A 27,301-nucleotide genomic window follows, 5' to 3' on the forward strand; every position below is an offset into this window, starting at 1 on the left:
ATATATATATAAAGGTGGAAAGTGTTGTATTTGTACTTTAATTCATATATTTCTAAAATTAATATACACTATTTAGAAAAAGGATTTTATTTTAATGCATTTTATAATCTTGAAACGTAAGATAATAATTTAATTAGGACGTCATTTTTATCATTATGGTGTCGTATTTTTATTTGTAGTTTCATTTTTATATTATTAATTCATCTAGGGGTATTTTCATCTCCTTTGATATGTTCCTTATAGTTTCTTCTGGTACTTGAATAACCAACTTTGTGTATGGATCTAAAGATTCATAGGTCATGGAATTATTGGTTTCACAAAATATATTATTAGTTAATGATGAAAAATTGGTAGTTGTATTTAGAAGAGCGCTACCACAATAACCACTCCATTGTACTCCATTCATTAAGCTATTTCTTACTAAACATGATAAATTATTAGGTGAAGAAAAAGAAATAAAACCTAATTGTATTAATGTATTAATTTGTTGACATATTAAACTATTTAATACTAATTGTTCATCAAAGAAACAAACTAATAAACAATCAGTTAAACATAACCATCTAATAAATGTAAAATTTTTAGGTATGGATTTACTTATTAATGTTAAAATAGATTCATTTTTATTTTTTCCTTTTCTTTTTTTTGGTAATGTAAATGCACCTCCTTTTACTGTTGCATTGAAAAATCTTTTATCTGTTAAAGGTAAATTTCTTGAAGCTAGATAAGCTCCTACTAATAAAATTTTAGAATAAAAAGATAGATCAATTTTATTTTTTAAATTATTTTCATTTAAAAAAACAGAATCAATTAATTCAAAAGTGAAATGACTAGAATGGTTATATGTAGCTACACGAATATGTGTATCTATATTTCTTTGTAAAGCATTCATATTTTCTACAATTGGTTCTAATACTCCATCTAATATTGGTTTAATAAATAATGGCCACATATGTGAACATATAAATAATAATTCATGAAAATCACTTTTATAATCTTTATATGATACATTAATAATATAATCTACATATCTACACCATATATCATATATTACATCATTTTCTAAAATGACATCATTTCTTTTAATAAGAAATTCATTTTTATTATCTTTTACAAAATAAATCTTTAAATCCTTATCATTATATGTTAAAAGAGATTCAAAACACATAGAATTATATAATCGATATAATATATTTTTACACATTTCAGATGTATAGGAATCAAACCAAACTGTTGGTGGTTGAGGTAGTCCATCAAATATTTCATCAGGTAATGGAGATCTATTAATTAATATTATGCATAATCCTCTTGTGGTTTTATTTGCTTTTGTTACATCATTATATGGACCTTTAATATATTCATGTATTCTTGTTAAAGCGTAAAATAAATCAGGATGTGTTCTAACTAAATATCTTATATTATCTAAAATAAATACAACTGATCTATCATATAATTTGTCTTTATAATAATTTTTATTTGAATTAAATCTAACATTATTACAATTATTATTATTATCATCATTATTATTGTTGCATTCTACTTTTCCATTTTTATTTGTATTTTGATTAGTATTTGTATGTGTATTTGTGATATCATTTTTTCCCTTTGTTTCTTTTTTTTTACTATTAGAGGCACTCCTAGTATTTGCTGTAGTTGTATTATTTTCAATATCTTCTGGCTTAAAAGAAAGAAGTTTATGTAATATACTAAAAAAATTATCAGTATTTGAAACATGATTAGGAACTAATTTTGTTGGATCATAAGAATAATTTGTTATATTATTTATTCTTTTATACTCATTAAATTCATGTAAAAGATTCATACTTAAATCTTTTAAAATTGTATGATATATAACATTTTTAGCTGATCTTCCAGATTGATAAACTGCCATTAAACAATTTACATAAGCATAAGGAACATTTGTTAATTTTATAAAATTTTTTACTACTTTTGTTTTTCCCATACCAGGTAAACCTAAAATTTGTATTACTGATATTGGATCTCTTAAATCACCTAATAAATTTATTAACCTATGTAATTGTACTTGTCTTTCAAAACCACATATTTTTAAACAAGATATATATGATTGTAATATATCATGTGGTATTGCTGGCATTAATTCTTTAAAATATCCTTCATCTATTATTTCATTCAACTCCTCATCATATAAATTATCATCATTATCTGTTTCATCAGAACAACTTTCTTCTTCTTCTTCTGATGATGATGATATTATACTATTATCTGAACTATTCGTCTGTTCACATTCATTCATTTCTTCTAAATTATTCTTATTAACCGAACTATTCATATTATTCTCACAACGTATGTTACATTTTTTTGCTTCTTTATAGATATCTGAATAAGTAGGATCTTTATATTCATCATTTTCTTTTATATCTTCAAAATCATCAACATCTTCATCATCATCATCATCATCATAATTATCGTCATTACGGTCATTATTATCATTATCATCATTATGGTCATCAACATCATTATCATCATTATCATCATTATCATCATTATCATCATTATCATCATTATCATCGTTGATGTTTGTTTCTTCTTCAGAATTATTTATCCTATCATAATTTTTTTCATTTATTTTTAATCCTTCGATATTCACTTTATTGGAATTATTTATATCAGAACATAAGCTCTGTTCTTTTTTGTTATATTTTTTCTCACTGCTTGCGCTAGTATTACTGCATGTTTTCTTTTCATAAATATTGTTACTACTACAAGTGTCATAATTATTTTGTACAAAAATAGATGATTCTTTTCTACTCTTTTTTGGAGAGCTGAATCCATATATGCATTCCTGGGCTGTTTCATTACAATCATCGGAATTAATATCACTTTCGTTATTTTTTATTTTATACATTTTATTATTTTATTTTTTTTTTTTTATATATTACATTTTCAAGAGTTCAAATAAAATAAGAATGGAAGTTTAAACTGAACACACACACACACAAAAAAAAAAATTAAAATGAAGAATAATATTATTATTTGTATAATTAGAATATGTTATATATATTATATATATATATATAATAGTATAATATATTTCCCTTTAGCCAAAAAAATAAAATAAAATAAAATAGTATAAAAATAAAAAAATAATCCTATAAAAATATTAAAATATACATATATAAATTAAATAGAAATAAGACTAACAATGAACGAAAAAAAAAAAAAAAAAAAAAAAAAGATAAAAAATAAAAAATAAAAGAAACTATGGTCATATATACATATATATATATAATATTATATAAGAATAAAAAAAAAAAAAATTAAGTTAAAAATTTTGTAATATTAAAAAAACATATATATAATAATAATACTCATATATATTATATATATAAATTTTCTTAATGTTCTTATTTTTTACCTTAAGAATTTTATAAAAATTAGGTGTTATCTTTATTTTAAATCACACATATTATATATAATATATATATATATATATATGTATAGTATTATTATAATATAATAAATATTTTTTTATCCCTTAAATGTGTATTTATATAATAATAGGAATCAAAATAACATATGATCTTCTATCTATTAAGAAAATATTTTTTCCTTGTATGTTTGAAGTTTCAAAATTTTCATTTACATAAACTTGCTCATTTTTTTATATTTATTAAAATTTTTTTTTTTTTTTTTTTTTTTTTTTTTGTTTGGTCGTTCGTTTTTTTGTTGTTTTTTTCTTTTTATTCTTTATTTCTTTCTATTTTTTTGTTAAGGTATATTTCAAAATGTTTTAATTTAAAAAAAATATATTAAAGTTCTTTATGACGAGAAAAAGTAAAAATAAAATAATCAAAAATATATAAAAAGGATGAATGATAAGTGAAAATATACAAATAAAATAATTAGAGAAAAACAAAAAAAAGAATAAAATGAAATAATAATATAAGAATGGGAACTAAAGTGATGTGTATCTTTTGAGACAAACACAACATAAAAAAATTAAAATAAAATAAAATAGAAATGAAAATATTATTGAAAATTATAATAATTATAAGTAAAAACAAATAATATTGTAAAGACAAAAAAAAAAAAAAAAAAAAAAAAAAAAAAAAAAAAAAAAATAAAGTAAAATAAAATAAAATAATCATTTAGCAAACAAATAAATAAATATATATATATATGTGATATGAATGACTACTAATAAAACTAATAAATTGTGCTTATTAAAAAATGTGCGTATAAAAATAAAATAAAATGAAATAAAATAAAATAATAGCAGTTCCATTATTTATTTTTTTAATAATAACATCTCATTCGTATTAATTACGAATAAAAATATCATTTATTAAATCATTCTTTCTTTAGTTTTTTATTTACTGGTAAAAACCTGAAGGAAAGATATACCCATAAAAAAAAATAAATGAATAAAATAAATAACATAATGAATAATATAAGTCTTATGTAAATATATATATATTTTTTTTTTATACCATAAATAAGAAAATGGTTGTCCAAATACTTCGATTAATGACTCTTGAAAAGGTTTTTCTTCTCCTTTTATATTTTTTAAAACTTCTATACCTATATTGACATACAAAAAAGGTAGTGTTTAGATAAGTAATGGTATAAAATAAAAAATATATATAAATATATATTCATATAAATGTAATGATATATATATATTTTACCTGTTGTGTTTGTTTTTATTGCACAATATTGGTCAACGAGCATAATCATAGAGAACATTCCAAATAATAAGGAACATATCATATTTATCTTCCAAAAAAAAAAAAAAAAGAAATATATTTATAATAATATGTTAATTATAAAATAACTATAAATGTCATTATTAAAATGCTTTAAATGAATATGCATAAAAAACTTGCAAGAAGTTTATATTTTATTATATTATATTTTTTTATAAATAAGTATATTACTACTATAAGATATATATCCAATCTTGTTATTATACACTGAAAAAAAAAAAAATATATATATATATATGTATATACATATACAGATATAATATACATAAATTAATGTTCATATATATAAATGAAATACTTTTTTTCACATATTACCATTTCTTTTTGAGCCCTATTTTTCATTTTAAAACATGTTATAATTTTATATAGGAGAATAAAAGCTATATTAAAACATAGCAATAGAATATACTAAAAAATAATACATAAAAATAACAATATATATATATATATATATATACCTCCTAAATGTTTTATTATATTTGTCTTATATTTTGCTTTTGTTCTTACAAAATTTAAAAGTATAAAATATTTCTGGTTATATAAACCTACGCAACTATTTATCCAATAGCCTGCAATATAGACATAAAATAATTAAAATTATAAATGAAAAATACAAACATATATACATATATATGTTCCTTTATTTATTTATTTTTTTGTGATATATAAACTTACAGTGGTGGTCCATTTTCATAATACACTTATCACAAACAGAACAGTGATGAGATCTTTTTATTTTCAAAAGGTTACATTTTTCACACATTTTTACGTTATTGTCATATTCTGTTATATTATCTGAAACAATATGAACTAGCCATAAAGAAAAAAAAAAAAAAAAATATATAGATATGTACATATTAAAATAGCTAGTTAAAAAAAAAAAAAAAATATATATATATGTATATATGAAAACATTAAAAAAGCTAGTCAATATATAGAATACACAATTTTACTAACATGTTTCATTTAAAAATCCGGGATTTGTGTAAAGACATTTAATGTGACACCAAATTATCATACATATAGTAAACCAAAAAGATAAAAAAGATATTATTCTAATTTTTATCCTATTGTTATAAAAAAAATAATAAAAATTAAAAAAAAAATAGAATAAAACAAATAAATAATATATTGCAAAGGAAATATATATATATATATATATATATTTATATATGTATGTATGTATTTGTTATATCCACATGTATGTTTTTTGTGTTTTCTATTGATTATATTTACTGAAAGGTTGATATAAACTTGTTACATAAATATATGCATTGAACAATTATAATATATGCCTGTTAAATATAATGTTAAAATTATATATTATGAGAACATTTCTTTTTTTTTTTTTTTTTTGTTATGTTTATTTTATTTAATTTTTATATATTAAAATATACTATTAAAATATAAAAGGATTTATATAACTTTAAAAACGATTTTTTCGAAGTTTTCTTCATCATATTTTCCAAGAAACTTATTAGTTTATTATATATATATATATAATATATACATATATGATATTAATAAAATATGTAAGCCATAAAAGATTGTCAAATGTCTTTATATACATAAAATGATTTATATTTCTTGACAAAATATTTTATAAAACATGTTTTTTATTTTGTTATTTTAAATTTGACTAAAAGAAATAAAATATAATTTTATATTGTTTTGTTGTTTTATTTTTTCATTTTTGCTCTTTTTTCCTTTTTTTTTTTTTTTTTTTTTTAAATTATATTAAAGTTTACATGATAGAAGTGAAAAGAAATTTAACCGATATATAAAAGAAAAAAATTAGATTCTTTTTTTTTTAGAAATAAAATACTTAAAATTTAAAGAGTACAAATATTTATGAGGTTGTTCCATTCATATATATATATATATATATATATGCATGATTTATATGTACAAATAAAATGTACATTTATTAATACACATATTTATGTAGCATTTCACATATGAACTTATTTTCTTCACATATATTATATATATATATATATATATATATATATATATATATATATATATAGGACAAGGTCACATTATATATATTTTTTTTTTCTCTTAATCATCTTTTTAAAATATTGATCTTTTTTTTTTTTTTTTTTTTTTTTTTTTTAAATAAATCATTGTAATATACACATAATAAATAATCTTTTGTTATATACACTTTTCTATATGGAAAAAAAAAAAAAAAAAAAAAAAAATACACATACATATGATCAAATATTAATTTGAATATATTATATTTTATAACTTCCTATTGTTAATAAAAATTATGTGGATATATGTAGAAAAGAATTTTAAATAAAATTAAAAAATATGTATAAATAAGATATATGAAAAAATAAAAAAACATTATATTATATATATATATATATATATATATATATATATAATTATTGGTATAGGTCATTTATATGTATTTTATTTATTTATTATTATTTTTTGTGTGTGTCCATTTTTAAATTTTCAATTGGACGTTCGTTCATTATTTCTTTTATTATTATGTATATCTTTTTTTTTTTTTTTTTTTTTTTTTTTTATGTTTAAAAATAATTATAAATATGATACCTTAAAAAAATTAAGTGTTTTTGTTTAATTTTATTAGTCTATATATAAAATAACAAAATAAAATATTTGTTGTAATTTATATTATTTTTTTCTTAAGATGAAAAATATATATAGTCATCATAAAATTAATATTCCTACGTTATGTTAAATCATAAGATATGGCTTTAAATTAACATGAAAATAAAAAATTATAAATAAAAATAACTATTTATATAAGAATAATTAAATATATATATAATATATATAATATATATATATATATATATATTTATTTATTTATTTTTATTATATGTTTATGAAATACGTGTGTGCGTGTGTGTTTCAATAATTTCCCTTTATTTATTTTTTTTTTTTTTTTAACAATTTAATAAAAAGGTCAACGTATTTTATAAAATAATCATAACAATACTTTCGTTTTTTATTATATATGATGTATTTGTGCACGTATATATATTATTAAGTACCTTATTTATAAAAATATAAAAAATTTTCAAGCCTTGCTACAAATATAGGAAATAACATATCCTTTTTAAAAAAAAAAAAAAAATAGTAAAATATTAAATAATATAATATATTTACTTTTCGCACCTATTATTATACAACCGTTATTATTTTATTAAAATATGATAGACAGTGATAACAAAAGTATAAAGAATAATAAAGAGAGTATTTCGAAAGAATACAAATCAAAGGATATGATAGAAGGAGACAAAGAAAGAAAGAATGACATAATAAAAGAATACATAAAAAATATGAATGAAGAAGATTTCTTATATCTAAGTGAACATTTAAAAATAAGATTAGATAATGAAATATTTATGTCTCAAGAATTAAATGACTATATTAATAAACATATTGATATAATATGTGAATTACATTTTAAAAATTTTTTAAAAGAAAAACCTCATATGAAAAATGTCTTTATTGATCTTACATTGAAACTGAAATATTTAAGACATTTGGAATATTTGAAAAGAAAAAAAAAAAAAGATAAAGAAAATAAAAATATAAATATAAATAAAAATAAAAATAAAAAGGAGGAACAAATAAAAGAAAATATGGATGAAGTCAGGAAAAATGAGTTATATCAAAGTAATATGCATAACAAAGATACAATAATAAAATGTACAAATAATTTAAAAGATAAAAAAGATTTATCAAATAAAAATATAATGGAGGATAATAAAAATATATTGGAGGATAATAAAAATATATTGGAGGATAATAAAAATATACTGGATGATAATAAAAATATAGTTGAATTAACCTTACAAGATATATCATCAGGATACTCTGAAACATCTTGCAAATCTGTTAATTCTCTAAAATGTGGAAACTCTTCATCATCATCTAGCTGTGATGATAATAGTAGCTTTTTATTTTCTTGTTCTTCTGATTGTGATGAAGATACATCAGATGAAGAACTTTTATCATCCATACATTATGATAAAAGAGAAATGTCTACATTAAAAAGTTTGGAAAAAGCTAAAAATGTATATTTTGCATATATAAATAATAAATTGAAAAAATATGATATATTAGATAATTTTAATGTTAATTTCCTTGAACTAGTAAATTATAATTTATCTGATATAAAATGGAAAGATAATAATTTAAAAAAATCAAATGAATATAAAGATAGAATAAAAGAATTCTTGTCAAATGAAGAAAATGTAAAGAAAATTGAATTAAATCAAAGTAAATTAAGATCTGATATATTAAATTCCATGTTTGGATTCCATATTATTAATGAAACACATCCAATGAAATTGCCAATAAAAAATATGAACAATTTATCTTATCAAAACGGAGAAGTAAATAATATATATGCTTATAAATCCAACACAAATAAATATCGTGTATATACAAAGCTTGGTCAGTTATATGAAAGTAATGACAATATAAGAAATATGAATTATTATAATAATATGGAAAATATGAATACTAAAGATAATATAGATAACATAGATAATATGAATATATTAAATGAATGGGGCAAAATTATGGATCAAAATATAATCAATGAATCAACATCTCCAGAAATGGATAAAAAAAAAAAAAAAATAAACACAAAGATATTATATCATAATAATGAAAAAAATAATAATGATAATATTAATATGTGTGGAGAACATCACAATAATGTGAAACATAAAAAAAAAAAATCAACATCCAAATCTAAGCATATTTTTAAGAATAATGAAGTATCCATACATTTTAATGATGATATAAAAAAAATTGAACATGTTGCAAAAAAGGAATTACAAGAATATATCAAACAAATTTATAACAAATCAAAAATTCATAACAAGATATCCAGTTTGAAACAATATATATTAATAACCCATTGGAAAGAATTAACCAAACATAATAATTACATGAGTTTATTATATGAAGAAAAAAAACGGAATTGTAAAATATTAGCAAATTTATGTTATAATCAAATGAAAGCTATAGATCAGAAACGTAAAATAATTTTAGAAAAAGAAGAAAGAGAAAGAATGAAATTATTAAAAGATAATGATATGGAAGCTTATATGAAGTTAATTAAAACAGCTAAAAATAAACGTTTACAAGAATTGTTAGATGTAACGGATCAATTTTTAAATAATATGTCTAAATGTGTTTTATATCAAAAAAAAGAATCATCAGAACAAAATGTGCATGATTTTATAGATACTAAAAATGATGAAAATAGAATATGTAATAAAAGTCATAATGAGAAAGATAATGATAATATACTTCCAAGTGTTCATAGTTTGAGAACACATTTACAAGAAACAAATGGATATAATAATAAAAACTTAAATGAGAAAATAATACATGAAAATAATGAAAAGAATACAACAATATGTAATTATAAAAATGCTAGAGAAAATTATTATAACATATCTCATGTTATTAAAGAAAAAGTAAAACAGCCATCAATTCTTATAGGTGGAGAATTAATGAAATATCAATTGGAAGGTTTAGAATGGCTAGTTTCTTTATATAATAATAATTTACATGGTATTTTAGCTGATGAAATGGGTTTAGGTAAAACTATACAAACAATTAGTTTATTTGCATATTTGAAAGAATATAAAAATAATATTAATGTAAAAAATTTAATTATAGTACCTTTATCTACACTTCCAAATTGGATTAGTGAATTTAATAGATGGTGTCCATCATTAAAAGTTATAACATATAGAGGAAATAAATTAGAAAGAAAACATCTAGCAAAAAAATTATTAGAAGAATCATTTGATATATGTATTACTACATTTGATTTTATTATAAAAGAGAAATCATTTTTAATGAAAATATCATGGAATTATATAGTTGTTGATGAAGGACATCGAATGAAAAATAATAAATCACGTTTTCATATATTCTTATCCGAATTTAAAAGTAAATATCGTATATTATTAACTGGAACTCCATTACAAAATAATTTATCCGAATTATGGTCACTTCTTAATTTTCTTTTACCAAAAATATTTTCTTCATGTATAAATTTTGAAAATTGGTTTGTCAAATCATTACATAATGAAAAAGATATTTATGAAAATATAACAGAAGAAGAACAACTTTTAATAATAAATAGACTACATAGTGTTCTCTTACCTTTTATGTTAAGAAGAGTTAAAAAAGATGTTTTAAAATCATTACCCAAAAAATATGAATATAATATACATATTGAATTATCTCTATATCAAAAAATTTTATATAAACAAATACAAACCAAAGGTTTCAAACAAGTTAATCATAATGGTTCTATAACAACAAAAATTTTTCAAAATATTGTCATGCAATTAAGAAAAATTGTTAATCATCCATACTTATTCTTATATGATTATAACATTGATGAAAATATCATCAAATGTAGTGGCAAATTTGAAGTACTTGATCGTATGCTACCCAAACTTTTGAAATTCAAACATAAAGTTCTCATATTCTCACAAATGACAAAACTTATGAACATTCTATGTGACTACCTTGAATTTAGGGGATATAAATATCATAGACTCGATGGAAATATTGGACTCCAACAGAGAAAAAAAATTATCGACCAGTTTAATAATAATATGGAATATGAGAAGGATGCAACAAAACAGGATAATTCTGAAATGTCAACAGGTAAAAATATGATCACGTCAAGTAGTAAAAATATGAACATGTCAAGTAGTAAAAATATGAACATGTCAAGTAGTAAAAATATGAACATGTCAAGTAGTAAACACATGATAACGTCAAGTAGTAAAAACATGATCACGCCAAGTAGCCAAAATGTCAACATGTCAAGTAGTAAAAATATGAACATGTCAAGTAATAAAAATATGATCACGCCAAGTAGCCAAAATGTCAACATGTCAAGTAGTAAAAATATGAACATGTCAAGTAGTAAAAACATGATCACGCCAAGTAGCCAAAATGTCAACATGTCCAATCTCAAAAAGGAAGAAATTAATGATTTCCAAATTATGGACGAAAAAAACCTGAATGGCGGAAACGAAGATGCAATGATATTTATTCTATCCACAAGATCAGGAAGTTTGGGTTTAAATTTACAGACGGCTGACACAGTAATAATATTTGACAGCGATTTTAATCCTCATCAAGATATTCAAGCCATGTGTAGGTGTCACAGAATAGGTCAGAAAAATGTGGTAAAGGTATTTCGTTTTATTACACTATCGGGGGTCGAAGAGTTGGTTTTTAAAAAGGCTCAGCACAAACTGAGTATAAATGATAAGGTAATTCAGGCAGGTTTGTTTAATAAAATATATAATGATGAGGATAGGCAGAATAAATTGAAGGATATTATTCAAAGAAATCAAAAGAATGATATGACAATACATCCTACCAATCCATTGTTATTAAATTATTATATGAAGAGGAATGAAGAAGAATTAGAATATTTCCTTGAATTTGATAAACATTATTTTGGGGAGCAATATTTTTCATTATTAAATTCTTTGAATGTAGAAAATGTAGACAGTGGTCAATTTACTTATATGAGTGAAGATGAGAAGGAAGAAAATGAAACATATTTGAGTTCAATTATAAAAAAGGAGAAAAAGGACGAGGAGGCAGAAGAGGATGAGGAAGATCAAAAGGAAAAGAAAAAGGAAAAAAAAAAGGAAATATTGAATAATAATAATAATAATAATAATAATAATGATGATGATGAGATAAAAAGTGGAAGTAATATAAACAAAGGAGCTAAAGGAAGAATATTGGATGAATATTATAATGATAATACAAAATGTGTAAACTTATCAAATGATCGATTGACATTTAAAAGAAAACATGATAATGATGATTTTCAATGTGACGATGAAAAAATAAAACAAAATGTAGAGTGTGACGTGGATAATATAATACAAAATAAAAATAGTAAAAGATTAAAAATGGAATGTCAAAAGGATGATAATATAAATGATAATATGAATGATAATATAAATGATAATATAAATGATAATATGAATGATAATATGAATGATAATATAAATGATAATATAAATGATAATATAAATGATAATATAAATGATAATATGAATGATAATATAAATGATAATATGAATAATTTAAGTGTGGATGATAAAAAAAAGAAAACTATATATCTTTCAAGTGAGAATGATGATACAAAGGAATATTCAGATACTCATGATCAATATATAAATGACAAAATGGAAGTAAAAGATGAAGAAGATTATTATGGTTTTATTTTAAAAGAAGAAAATCAAAACGATATAGAAAAAATATTAATTAAAAGCAATAAATTAATAAATAAAGATGAATTACCAGCTTATTTATTTTATGATGATAGAAATGATTCTCCAGATAAAATAAATCTTAAGAGATCAAGAAAAGTAATAAATATTAATTTAATGCAAGAAGAGAAATTAACAGAAAAACAATTTCTCAAATTAATTGATTCCTCACCACCTAAATTATTATCAAGTGTGGAAAAAGATTTAAGTAGCTATAAAAGAGATATAATGAAATCTGACAATGAACATAATAATGATATAACAACAATAGAAGAAGTAAAAAATAAAGAAGAGATAAAAGAAGAAAATATTGAGAGAACAAAAAATACATCACCATTAAATATAAACGATTTACAGATAAGTAAAAATCTAACAAGCGAAAATATTCATAGTACAAAAAAAAGTACTTATAATATGAGAAGTTCTAAAAGAAGAAGTGACACTTCATCAACATATATGGAAACAAGTATAAGAAAGAGAAATGACAAAAATATTTCTGTGTGTTTAAAAAAAGGAAATGTCTTAACAAAGGAGAAAAAAAAAAATAACAGTATGGACCAAAATATACAAGAATGTCAAATGAATGATGAAAATAAGAAAAAAGTTAAAAGAAGAAAAAGTTCACAGTAAATAAAAAAAAAAATAAATACACAAAAAAAATAAAAACAAAAAAAATTATTATGAAAGTTTTACAAATAATTTTCACATCATATAATTTTATATATACATTTTTTAAAATTTCACGTATATATAGGTTGTTTAATTTTTTTTTTTTTTTTTTTTTTTTTTTTTTTTTTTGGACTTTGTATATTAAGGGATAAAAATATTAAATGAAACCATAAACACACACACACGCACAAAAAGGTGTATCATATGTATTGATATATTAATAAAATATTACAAAAAAATACTATTATAAATAAATATATATATATATATATATTTATTTATTTTTTTGGGGGGTTATAATCCTTTTTATATATATGTCTATCTCATAAGGATAGTGTATATATTCATTTATAATATCGTATTTATCTTTATTTTGTATTAGCTCTGATATATGTGAGAATATTTTTTTGTGCATTTTTGAGGATTGGGTGTTCTTATTATTGTTCATATTTTTCATAGTTTTTAAAGAGATGTTTATATAAGAGATACATAACATATATGTTTGATACAATAAGAGAAGTTGTTTATTTTTTATTTTATATAAAAGAGAATGTTTTTTTATATTTACAAAATTTTTATTCATATCATTTTTTGTTTGCATAATAATACTATTATTATGCTCTCTTTTGTTATTGTTGTTGTTTTTATTATGGATGTTATTAGAATTGATAATAAATAAAAAATGATATATAAGTATAAGTATTAAACGTGATTTATGAATACGATTAAAAAGATCATCTATATATATATTATAATTATTGATAGTTTCAAATTTGTTATCTGTATATGATTTGTTTATTTCTTTTTCTTGATAATTATAATAATGATTGTTAATATGATTATTATTTTTTTCTTCATTTATAATTGTATTATTTTTCATATGTGTGTATATAATAGAATTATTTAATATATATTGTAATTTATAATCTTTATGTTTATTTTGTAATTCTTGTAAATTATTTATATACATTAAATTTGGAAGAACTTTAGAAGTAGTTTCATATTTTTTTATATTATTAGCATATGGATCTAATGAAAAATTTTCTTTGATATTATTACATACTAATTGTATATCTATTAAATTGATTTTATTTTTGAATGCATGTTTTTTTTTTTTATCTTTTTTTTTTTGATATTTATTATTAATATTTCTTTCATAAATTTTTAAATCATGTATAAATATATTGTCATCAATAAAATGGTTCTTATCGTCTGGATCATTATAAGAATTATTAAATAATATATTGTTGTCATCATCTTGTATATAATATTCTGAATTATAATTCTTGTTTATATATTCATCACATGATATGTGTTGATAATTATTTTTCTTCCTCTTTGTTTGTGTTGTCATACAAGTATCATAAAATTTTTGTATGACTGTAAAAAATATTTTTATAAAATGATTTATATTATAAGTGTTATAATATAGAAAGGCCACATATATTAAAGAAAATATATTTGATGTACTTAAAATTTGAGACAAAGTAAATTTTTTATATATATTATAAGGATTAAAAAAATCTTCAAATGATTTATATATATTATTATTATTATTTTGTATATGAAATAATATATAACATAATACATAGAAACCTTTTTTTTTTATAAAAACATATTTTTGTTTTATTAATGATAAAAAATAAAAGGACCATTCATAATTTATATATATATTACTTTTTATTAAGATATTAATAAATAACAATAATTTATGTACCTTTACATGTTGAAAGGATCTAAAAAGAATATTGTTTTGATTAGATGTTATGATAACATCATGTTTGTTCATACTATCAACATTATTTTTTTTATATATATTATATATATATAAATTTTTTTTTACATATTTTTTATTAATATTTTCTAAATATATATTATTTATTGATATATGATTTCTTTTATTTGTTTTTTTTAAGGATGGTCTATAATTATTTAATAAAATGAATAACATTTTTTTGAGTTCATTTTTATAATTTAATTTATTATACATAAGAATAATAATTCTGACTAAATGTTTAGAACTTATATTGTTTATATTGTTTATTATATAGTTTATTATTTTATCGAATAATTTATATTCATACAATTTATTTTTTGAACATATATAGATAATATCTTTTATGTGATGAAAATTGTAATCCTCAATATTTTGAAATATATCATCTTTTATGAGTGAGATGGATGATATGATATTATGATGGTCTACACTGTTTGTTTTAATATACGCACTATTGATATTATTTATATTATTGATATTATTGATATTATTGATATGATTGATATTATTTATATTATTGATATTATTCATATTATTCATATTATTCATATTATTCATATGTGTTTGCCATTTGCATATAAATATCAAATCCTGTGCTGTGAAATAACTTCTTTTTTTTTTTAAAAAATTTCTAATTGAATTAATAAAAATATGATCATCATATGAATAATTAATAATGTTTGCCTTTTTGACTATTTTCATATACTTTATAAAAATGGATGTGTCTTGAAAATTATGTAAAAATAATTGGATAGATTTATTTATATATTTATCACACATTATTAATGTGTTGAGATCTTTTCTCTTTTTAAATTTATGATAAGTCATAATTTTGTATTTTTGTTTTTTAAAAAAAAAAAAATGAAAATATTTTTTCTTTATTATATTATTATTAAATAATTCATTTATATTATAATTATTATTATTATTATTTTTCTTTATGTTGTTCCACAACATGTCCTTATAAATATTTTTATAGACACCATTATGGATGTATGCCTTAATATATATTTGTTTTTTTTTTTTTTTTTTTTTTTTTTTTTTCTTCCTTCCTATTTATAATTTTATATTTTGTAAATATGGCATTTTTAATAAAGCGAAAATAATTAATACGATATGTTCTGATATTATTATGATGGTTTGTAATTTTTTTTTCTTTTTTTGTTTTATTTATATTTATAATATTGGAGATAATGTTTTTTAATTTTATACAAGCGTTTAAAAATTTTATCAAATATTGATGATTCACATTGTTGGTGTTATAATGATGTTTATATGGAGATATATGATAAATATGTTGATTATATGAATTGGTGTCATCACATATATTGTTCATATGATATATATTATTCATATGATATATATTGTTCATATGACATACATTATGATGTTCATTTGTTCTTTCTATATTATTAATCCTTTTAAGAATTAATAAAAAAAAATCAAAATAAAATCTCTTTATATGAACATAAAATATAAACAAAGCAAACAAATCATAAATATTATATAAATTCTGAGTATTATTAAATATGTCATTTTTATAATTCAATACACTAGACATATTATACATATTATACATATTATATATATTATTTTTATAGGACATATTTATATTTCTTTGTAATAATATATCATTTTTAAATAAGAGATGTAAATCAAAATAAATGTGATTATTTTTATTAAACAGATATAATAAATAATTCATATTAAAAATAATATTTTTTAAAAATGAAGAAAGATCCATATTATTTTCTTTTATTATTACACTATTAGAATTGTTAGTATATATATGTTTATTATTATATTTATGTATATCATATTTTATATTATTACATATATATGGAATATTTTTTATCTTATCATATTCTACACATGATTTATTTTCTATATCAGAATAATTTGTTTTACTATGAATCATTAAATTATTAAATATATATCTCTTTATTTTTTTATCAAATATATTAAAAAAAAATCTATTACTTTCAAAATTCTTTACATTACTCTTTGTGCTGATATCCTTAATATTGGTAGGACATCCTTTGGGTTTCTTTAATTTTCTTTTTAAATTTATGCATTTTTTAATTTTTTTTTGTATGTCCATATAAAAATTAGAAGCCTGCTTTGTTTATAAAATGGTGTCAGGAGCATCCCAAAAAAATAAAATATATATATATATATATATATGTGTAATATATATATATTTTAATTTTTAGTGACTTATAAAAAGATATTTTTTTTTTTTTTTCTTAAAAAGGTTGATATATTATTCACAACATTTTGTTATTATATATATGAATTAATATTTAATATAAATATATTTTTTTATGCCATTTATTTATATATAATAGTTTTACATGTGACACATATATATATATGTAATGTTTGAAATGTATTATATTAAATACTTAAAAAAATAAATTAATAATATATATGTGTTCTTTATTACTACAAAAATATTTTAACAATATATATAAGATATATATAAATATATATATATATATATATATATAAATTATGCACATATAAAAAAATAATTGGTATTATTTTTATATATCATTTATTTGGTAATTTCTTTATGCCTATGGTTACTTTTGTTACTCTTCTTTCTTTGCATCTCTAAAAAAATAAAAAATAAAATAAATAAATAAATAAATATATACATATACATAAATATATATAACAATATTCCAAGCGCTATAGAAATAAAGTACTACAAAAATATATACAATATATGTAATATATATATATAATATTCTGTTATTTAATTTTTTTTTTTTTTTTTTTATTTATTTATTTTATTTTTTTTTTCCAACCTCTGAATATTTGTGCTTGAGGGGGTCGTATTTAGTGGATGCAAATTTTATCAAATTATCGCATTGATCATAGAAACTATTGTGATTATCATTGTTGTCATTATGATTAAAATATTGAACCATATCATATGTATTCGTTACAATGTTATCATTCATGATGAGTGTATTACATTCAATATGAATATCTATAAATGATGAAAGATTTTTTTTTTCTTCTTTTTTCTTTTTTTTCTCTGTAATAATATTATTATTTTTATTATTATTATTATTATTATTATTATTATTATTATTATCTATAGTTGTAGTTACTTGAATATTTTTTAGAAACTGATAATAATAAGAAAAAAGATCTTGAACAATATAAGAAGCTTTTAATATATTAAAACCAACAGCATGTATAAAAACGGTGTCATCTGTATATCCATTTATATTTAAATCTTTATTATTATCTCCTTCTATAATTTCTTCAACATTTTTATGAGTCTTCTCATTTAATAATTTAATAATCCTTTCTTTATATATTTGTATAGGTTTGCTATTAGTAACATATATGTCCTTCTTTTTTTTCTTTAAAACAAACGAGCATTCTTTTTGAATATTTTCTACAACTACATGATTGTTTTTTTTCTTCTTCTTATTCATATTATTTTGTGAGGGGTGGGGGGAGGCACAAAAAAAAAAGAAAAATGAATAAATGAATAAATAAATAAATAAATATAAATATTAAATACAAATAAATATCACATATAAAATATATATTTATTATATGTCATATATTTTATATTATAAAAAAATTAAAATGTTAAATTCTCAAATTTATAAAAATGAATATCTATGTTAATATATATATATATAATTATTATATATGTAGTATTTTTTTTTTTTTTTTTTTTTTTTTTTTTAATTTTTAGTAATCCTTAAATTATTGTCATATATATGTAAAAGAATAATATTACTTTATATATATATATATTATGTATATTTTTATTTATTATGATTTTTTTTAAATAAAAAAAAAAAAAAAATGAGATGCCTGTAACATTAAAAAAAAAACTATGTTTTATGTACCTCAAAACATTTCAAAAATATCCATCAGAATTAATAAATATAAAATAAATTACATAACAACATGTAGAAGTTATAATAAGATATATTGTTTAATACATACATTAAAAAATAGTTCTAAAAGAAATATAAACAACATAAGAAAAGTAGATACTTTTACAGATTCAGAAATAGATGATGACCATGTTAAGTTGTTGAAATCTGTTTTAAGGCTTGAAAAAGATTTTCTTTATATTTTAAATGAGAAAAAAAATAAAGAGTGTGCTATAAATCTTAATAATAATATCATAAATTATGATGATAGTATAAAATATAATCATATTGATTATCTTAATAATAATGATGATGTTACTATGTCATCTTCAAATTATTCTTTCAATTTAAGTGATAAAAAAATTGGTTCCTCTTTTGATGATAATATAAATTTCAATGTATTATTAGAAAGAAATATTTTAAATGTTCATAAGAAAAAACAAAATGATGATCATACATTTACTATTAAGAAATATATCCCTCATTCAGTTTATAATAATGAAAAGAACATAATAAATAATAAAGATATATTATATAATAATAGGATAAAGAAATTAATATATAAAAAATGTAATAATATAATGAATATATTATTGAATAAATCATATTTTACATTATTATTATCATGTGTTGATAAAATAAGAAATAAAGATATTTTTAATATTTATTTGTTTAAATGTTTATATCTTAATATTGAATGGTTACATATATTAAATTATAATATGGTAGTATCACTCTTTTTTAATTTGTCTACATTATATTGTGAAGAAGAAAAAAATATAAACAAATATAACAATACATATAATAAATATCACATGTATTATTTATTAATATATAACTCTTTATTTATAGAAAACATATGTAATGTTTATAAAAATTTATTACAAGCTATTATTCCACTTCTTATGAGATATAATAAAAAAATGGAGAGTACACTTTATTTTAATGATATAATAAAAATAACAATCATGTTTTTTAAAATACATAGACAAAATCCTATTCTTATTACTCAGACTGATGTAGAGCATTTTATTATATACAACAAAATATCTTTAATTATCTATAAAATGAATAGAGAATATAAAAATTGCAAATATTATAATATAAATCATGAGACGAATGAGGTTAAAAAAAAATATATGTGTGGTAGAAAAAAAAAAAATAAATATTTATATGAAAATAATAATAATAATATTAATTGTTATGATAATATACATATGAATCATACGAATAAATTAGTTCATACAAATGAAGTAGTTCATACAAATGAAGTAGTTCATACAAATAAATTAGTTCATACAAATGAAGTAGTTCATACAAATGAAGTAGTTCATACAAATATATCAAACAAATGTATAATAAATGAAAATATTGTTACAAAATATTTTTCTTCTATTGATGAAAAAACGAAGGACTTGTCATTTTATATATTTGCAGATATGACTACATTATTACATGAAATAATATTGTTTTATAAAAATATATCAACAAATAATATAAAAATAAATTATGAATATATAGATGATACATGGAATAATATAATAACCAATATAATAATATATATAAAAAATAATATACATAATGAAATAAAAAATAAAGAAAAATATTTACAATCAATAATATCTTTATTATATAGTTTGACAGTACTGAATTGTAATAAAATATATGAAAACGTAATTTATATATTTGAAAGATGTATAGAAATTATTCATTACCTTTTTAATCATAACATGAAGAAAATTAATATAATGAGTTATGAGGAATTAAAAAATAATTTTAATATTTCACATAATAATGTATATAATAATAATAATATGGAATATAAAAATGTAGACTTAAAAAATAAAAAAGGTATTAACGAAAAAGACAATATATATAACTTGTTTAATACAAATATAAAATTTAAATGTAATCAAAATATAGTAAATCATTATATTAATAAAATGGATCCACTCCTTTATAATAGTTTTTCATTTATTTTTGTTCCTGATTTGTTATATACACAAGAAACATGCACAGATTTATTTAAATTAGATGAGCTAACAAAGTTATTATATGTACTTTCATATTATAAAAAGGAAAAAAATAAAAATAAAAATAAAAATAACAATATTATTGAAGAAATATATAATATTAAAGATATTATTATTTCCTTATTACCTTATGTCAATACTATAATTGAAGAAGAAATATTCAAATTGTTTGATAATAATAATATATATAGCAATAGAAAAAATATATACACATCTAATCTACATATATATAATCATATAGATCCTTTTGATTATAAGAATAAATATAGCATATACAAAAATAAAAATAATAAGTATGAAAAAAATACTTGTTCTAAATTATCTTCTTATAACAAGTATATTAATACATGTAATGATAATACACATATGATACAATCCTCTATTTATTGTATTGAAAAAAATATAAGTCATTTATTAAATATTTATTATGAACATAAAATTATAGATATTAAAATATTCTATATCTTAACCTTCTTATTAGCTGCGCCAAAAAAAAAATATATGGATCTAATTATTTTTAGTAATATAATAAATGCTTTATCTAAAATGTGTTATACATATGAAATGTATGTCCTCCTTTTTTATTATGTTAATTATGTGTATTCAATAAGAATAAGTGAGCATATATTAAGTCAGTATTTTTTTGACAAACGATTGGTATTAAATACTGTTCAAGATGAAGAGAAAGAAAAGAAAATAGAAAAATATCAAGAGAATGAAAAGAAAACAGAAAAATATCAAGAGAATGAAAAGAAAACAGAAAAATATCAAGAGAATGAAAAGAAAACAGAAAAATATCAAGAGAATGAAAAGAAAATAGAAAAATATCAAGAGAATGATAAAAAAACAGAAAAATATGAAAAGAATGATAAAAAAACAGAAAAATATCAAGGGAATGATAAAAAAACAGAAAAATATCAAGAGAATGATAAAAAAACAGAAAAATATGAAAAGAATGATAAAAAAACTTTGGACGTAAAAGATCTAGAAATATCTTCTTATATTAAAACGAATGATATCATACTATCCAACATAATAATAGATAAGAAAGAAAAAAAAAAAAAAAGTGATGCCAAGCAAATACTTCCTTTTTATATATGGAGATTCTTTTTAAAAAATATACAATTTAATGTGAAGGATGAAAATGTATTAAATACTTTACTTCCAGTTAATATAATTAAAATAATCAATGGATTAATTTTTTATAAAATAATGGATAAAAAATTTATAGAAATAATTATGACTAGAATTGAAAATGAATATTCATCAAAGGGATACCACATAAATACCACAAGGAATAGAAATAATAAATATAATAATAATAATAATAATAATTATAGCGAGTTAACTCATAAGATACATGTAGATAACAAATCCATTGAAATAAAAAAAAAAAATAATAAAAATATGTGTAAAACTATTAGCAGTAGTGATAAATATTCTGTTAAGAAAGAAAAAGAAAAGTTTAATTTTATTTGTCTTAATACACTCTTGAATTATATGAGTCATACAAATGATATACAATATTATAATTTAAAAATCGGTTTAATCAAGATGATAAAAAATATTATATTTAAAGAAGAAAAAAATATAAATGTTAGATTATTATGTAGTATATTTATAAGTTATTCAAGATTGAATATATATGATAGGATATTATTTTATGATATTTATAAAAAATTAGAAACACAAAAATTATGCTTTGGAAATATATTAAGTATTCTTACATATATGAATAAAACTTCAATATATGATAAACATATTTTAAATAAATGTTGTATAGATATATTTAAAAAAATAAATGATACAAATAAAATACAAAATATTGAATTATCTCAATATATTCATTTTTTATTTATATTAACATCTATATCTCAATTATATTTATTTAATAAATTTCATATTGTTTTATCATATATATTTAAGATCCTTTATTGTATTAACAAATATATAAATAATCAGCTACTGATAATAAAAAAAAATAATAATAATAATAATAAAAATAATAGTCAATCTTTTCAAAATGATAATATAAATATTTCTCCAGTAATAAAATCAGTACCAAATAACTTCATTTCAATGTTTGATATAAGTTTAAATATATTTTATCACTTTTTTTTATTAACACCTTTATATAATCATAAGAAGGTAATCGACTGTGTAAACATATTCCATTTGAATATTCTTAATTCTTTATTATCTTACAAATATAATAATAAATATCACGTATCTCCAACACCCTCAGATATACAAAGAAGTGTATTAAACATATTAAATAAAATACTTCTTCGATATAAAAATATAAAAGTTTTTTATGAGTATAAAATGAATAACATGCCTTATCAAATAGACATACTAATAATAAAAGGTGCTTAAGAAATATTTTGATGTCATTTAATTTGTTTATGTGATAAAGCAGGGTATGTTTTACATAAAAGTGGTTATCCAGTTAACATATATATATATATATATATATGTATGTATTTATTTTTTTAATTTTTTCTTTTTTTTTTTTTTTTTTTTTTTTTGTGTGTTATTTTGTAATTAAATATAAATAGTCAATATATTTGATCCTCACATGTCAAAATATATATATATTTTAAACATATGACTAATAAATAACTTCATCATTTGAATACTAATTAAAATATATATTTTTTAACTTAATTTTTTTTTTTTTTTTTATTCATGTTTCCAATTCTTTAATTTTCGGTACTTTCAAAAAAAAAAAAAAAAATATATTTATATGACTCTTTTAATTATTATTAATAATGCATACTAATACAAGAAAAGAAAGGAATATTTAAAAGTAATTATTATAAAATAATATAATTATGTAAATAAATATACATATATATATAATACAATTATATATTTATATATAATTACATAGGTGTAAAAAAAATTATAAAAACACAACATATACTTTATTATTTATATAATAAAAAAAAATCCATATATATTTTTTTTTTTTTTTTTTTGCATACTTCTCATATCATTCTCATATATATATATAAATAGATTTTTTTTTTTTTTTCTTTTTTGTTATCTTGTTTATATTTTAAAATATTATATGTATTTTTTTTTTTTTTATTTTTATTTTTTTTATTTTTATTTTTTTGGCTGTTTTATTTACATATATATATATATATAATAGTATCATGAAAAAATGGAGCATAATCCTTACGTGTTTAAAAGCTTAGTTAACATTTATGAGGAATATTTAAATTTAATAATTCATCGTGTGAAGGGATATAAAGTTTTAGTTCTTGATGATGAAACGAAGAGTATTATATCCTTAATTTTTTCACATTCATATATATTAGAGAAGGAGATCTTTTTAACTTTAAATTTTAATGATAAAAATATTTTTGATGATATATATAACAATAATGATAAAAAAGAGAATTTTGATTTTATGAATTATAAGATAAAGAATTTAAAACATTTGAAAGTAATATTTTTACTAAGACCTACATATACGAATATATTAAAATTAATGAGTGAACTTAAGAAACCGTTATTTTCAGAATATTATATATTTTTTACAAATACAGTAAATGATATATATATAGAGAAATTAGCTAAGGCTGATGAATTTGATGTAATAAAAAATATATTAGAATATTATATTGATACATATGTATTACATGATTATTTATTTCATTTGAATATAGACTACACTTCCTTTTTATATAAAAATGATAATAAATTTGTAGAAAAAGAAAAGAAAAAAAAAGAATTAAATTATTTTAAGCAATATAAAAATAATATTAATAGTAATAAGAACCATTCTAGTGATATAAACTATGAAAAATTAACTATTGAAGAATTTAATAAAGATGTAGAAGGAAATAATAATAATAATAATAATATGATATATGATCAAAATAATAATGATAATATTATTTTTAATAGTCATTTTAATTTATCTAGTGAACATATTAATAATTCCAATATAACACTTTATGAGAATCAAATAGTTGAACGAATTATTGATGGTTTGTTTTCTTTCCTTTGTTGTGTAAGACAAGTTCCAGATGTTATATATAATAAGCATTCTAAAATATGTAAACATATTATAGATATGTTAAAAGAAAAAATGTTAAGACATCAATCTGTATTTGATAATATATTAGATATATATGAAAAATATAATGATGACATGGAGAAAAAAAAACAAAAAAAATTATTAGAAATGAATAATGAACCTAATTATCAATTTAATCATTTAATGAATCAAAATATGAATGATATGACAGAAGGTGATGCTTGTTATTTTTTAATTTTAGATAGAAATGAAGACCCTATAACACCTTTACTTACACAATGGACATATCAATCTATGTTACATGAACTTATAGGAATAGAAAATAATAAAATAAATTTAAATAGTAATAATAAAGAAGAAGAACAAATTGTTATGTCATGTAATTATGATGATTTTTATAATGAACATTTATTTGATAATTTTGGAGATCTAGGACAAGCAGTTAAAAATTATGTAGATATATATCAAGCAGAAACTTCAAAAAAAACAAATTTAGAATCTATTGATGATATACAAAAATTTATAGACATATATCCAAATTATAAAAAATTATCAGGAAATGTAACAAAGCATGTTAATATTTTACATAAATTTTCAGATCTTGTTCAGAAAAGACAATTATTTTATATATCAGAGTTAGAACAATCAATAGCTTGCTATCATATAAAAAATGATCATTTTAAACAAGTTATTGATACTATAAAAAATTATGCTTATACTAATTATGATGTATTAAGATTATCTTTATTATATTCTTTAAAATATGCAGATGAAGAACATATTAATATTATAAAAAATGAACTAGCTAAAAGAAATATACAAAAAGATCAAATTTTATTAATAGATGCTTTATTATTATATTCTAGTCAACAAACAAAATATAATCAATTATTCAAAGAACAAACATTTTTAAATCTAGCCAAAACAACCATTACAAGAACTATCAAAGGAACATCCAATGTATTCACACTACACAAATCTTATCTTTATTATTTATTAGAAGATATTATAAAATATAAAATTAATACTCAGTTATATACAATCACAAACTTGTTACACACAGAACCTAATTTAAATAAAAAAATTAATTCTATTGTAGTTTTTTTTATAGGAGGTGCTACATATGAAGAATATAGAGACGTACAATATTTGAGTAAAAAATATAATATATCCATTGTATTGGGTTCAACTCATGTGCATAATTCCCAGTCATTCCTTGCAGACGTTTTACAGCTTATCAAGAAATGAAAAAAAAAAAAAAGAAGAAACAAGAATAATTATCATAATAATTATTATTATATTTGTAGAATAATTTTTTTTTTTTTTTTTTTAACATTGAACAAAACAATTATTATGCCACCATGAAATTGTATATATGTATATATGTATATATGTGTATTATTTTTTTTTTGTGATACATAAATGTATATATATATATATATATATTTATTTATTTATTTATTTTATTTTTCAAATGTATATATTTTAATTATAACATAACATTTTGAGATTATTTTTATTGTAAAATAATCAATTAATATTTAAAAACAAATAAAATTTTAAATGAGAACAATGCATTATACTTCAATATAACGTTGAAGAAATACACATGCATATTTTACATATATAATAATCTATCATAAAATTTTTAAGGGTTACAATTTCAATATTTATTATTTCTTAAATAATATCTTCTTATTTTTTTTTAAATATATAGTGCGACCATAATAAAGCACACAATGAAGAATATAAATAAATATATATATGTAATAATAATAA

At 18.7% G+C, this 27,301-nt stretch overlaps 7 protein-coding genes across 7 annotated transcripts; 3 read left to right on the forward strand and 4 right to left on the reverse strand.

Annotated features, from left to right (window-relative positions):
• Nucleotides 1-187: 187 nt before the first annotated feature.
• Nucleotides 188-2,887, reverse strand: PADL01_0214600 (origin recognition complex subunit 5; the record flags this gene model as incomplete). The annotated part of the gene is made up of 1 exon (XM_028682459.1): nucleotides 188-2,887. One exon carries the CDS (start codon nucleotides 2,885-2,887, stop codon nucleotides 188-190), a length of 2,700 nt encoding a protein of 899 aa, XP_028536386.1.
• Nucleotides 2,888-4,332: 1,445 nt separating this feature from the next.
• PADL01_0214700 (palmitoyltransferase, putative) lies at nucleotides 4,333-6,205 on the reverse strand (the record flags this gene model as incomplete). Its single annotated transcript, XM_028682470.1, has 10 exons — nucleotides 4,333-4,369; nucleotides 4,473-4,563; nucleotides 4,671-4,758; nucleotides 4,920-4,955; nucleotides 5,064-5,156; nucleotides 5,256-5,317; nucleotides 5,424-5,558; nucleotides 5,706-5,815; nucleotides 5,985-6,043; nucleotides 6,146-6,205. The coding sequence occupies 10 exons, from the start codon at nucleotides 6,203-6,205 to the stop codon at nucleotides 4,333-4,335; spliced, it is 771 nt and encodes a 256-aa protein (XP_028536387.1).
• Nucleotides 6,206-7,945: 1,740 nt separating this feature from the next.
• Nucleotides 7,946-13,711, forward strand: PADL01_0214800 (DEAD/DEAH box helicase, putative; the record flags this gene model as incomplete). Its single annotated transcript, XM_028682481.1, has 1 exon — nucleotides 7,946-13,711. The coding sequence occupies one exon, from the start codon at nucleotides 7,946-7,948 to the stop codon at nucleotides 13,709-13,711; it is 5,766 nt and encodes a 1,921-aa protein (XP_028536388.1).
• A 313-nt stretch (nucleotides 13,712-14,024) lies between these two features.
• On the reverse strand, nucleotides 14,025-17,628 carry PADL01_0214900 (conserved Plasmodium protein, unknown function; the record flags this gene model as incomplete). Its single annotated transcript, XM_028682492.1, is given in 2 exon segments — nucleotides 14,025-16,520; nucleotides 16,537-17,628. 2 exon segments carry the CDS (start codon nucleotides 17,626-17,628, stop codon nucleotides 14,025-14,027), a joined length of 3,588 nt encoding a protein of 1,195 aa, XP_028536389.1.
• Nucleotides 17,629-18,080: 452 nt separating this feature from the next.
• PADL01_0215000 (conserved Plasmodium protein, unknown function) lies at nucleotides 18,081-18,982 on the reverse strand (the record flags this gene model as incomplete). Its single annotated transcript, XM_028682503.1, has 2 exons — nucleotides 18,081-18,143; nucleotides 18,341-18,982. The coding sequence occupies 2 exons, from the start codon at nucleotides 18,980-18,982 to the stop codon at nucleotides 18,081-18,083; spliced, it is 705 nt and encodes a 234-aa protein (XP_028536390.1).
• A 413-nt stretch (nucleotides 18,983-19,395) lies between these two features.
• On the forward strand, nucleotides 19,396-23,847 carry PADL01_0215100 (conserved Plasmodium protein, unknown function; the record flags this gene model as incomplete). Its single annotated transcript, XM_028682514.1, has 1 exon — nucleotides 19,396-23,847. One exon carries the CDS (start codon nucleotides 19,396-19,398, stop codon nucleotides 23,845-23,847), a length of 4,452 nt encoding a protein of 1,483 aa, XP_028536391.1.
• Nucleotides 23,848-24,640: 793 nt separating this feature from the next.
• On the forward strand, nucleotides 24,641-26,770 carry PADL01_0215200 (vacuolar protein sorting-associated protein 45, putative; the record flags this gene model as incomplete). Its single annotated transcript, XM_028682525.1, has 1 exon — nucleotides 24,641-26,770. One exon carries the CDS (start codon nucleotides 24,641-24,643, stop codon nucleotides 26,768-26,770), a length of 2,130 nt encoding a protein of 709 aa, XP_028536392.1.
• Between the last annotated feature and the right edge of the window lie 531 nt (nucleotides 26,771-27,301).

The sequence above is a fragment of the Plasmodium sp. gorilla clade G2 genome (genome assembly GCF_900097015.1).
Source record: "Plasmodium sp. gorilla clade G2 genome assembly, chromosome: 2".
In the NCBI taxonomy this organism is placed as follows: Eukaryota; Apicomplexa; class Aconoidasida; order Haemosporida; family Plasmodiidae; genus Plasmodium; species Plasmodium adleri (nom. inval.).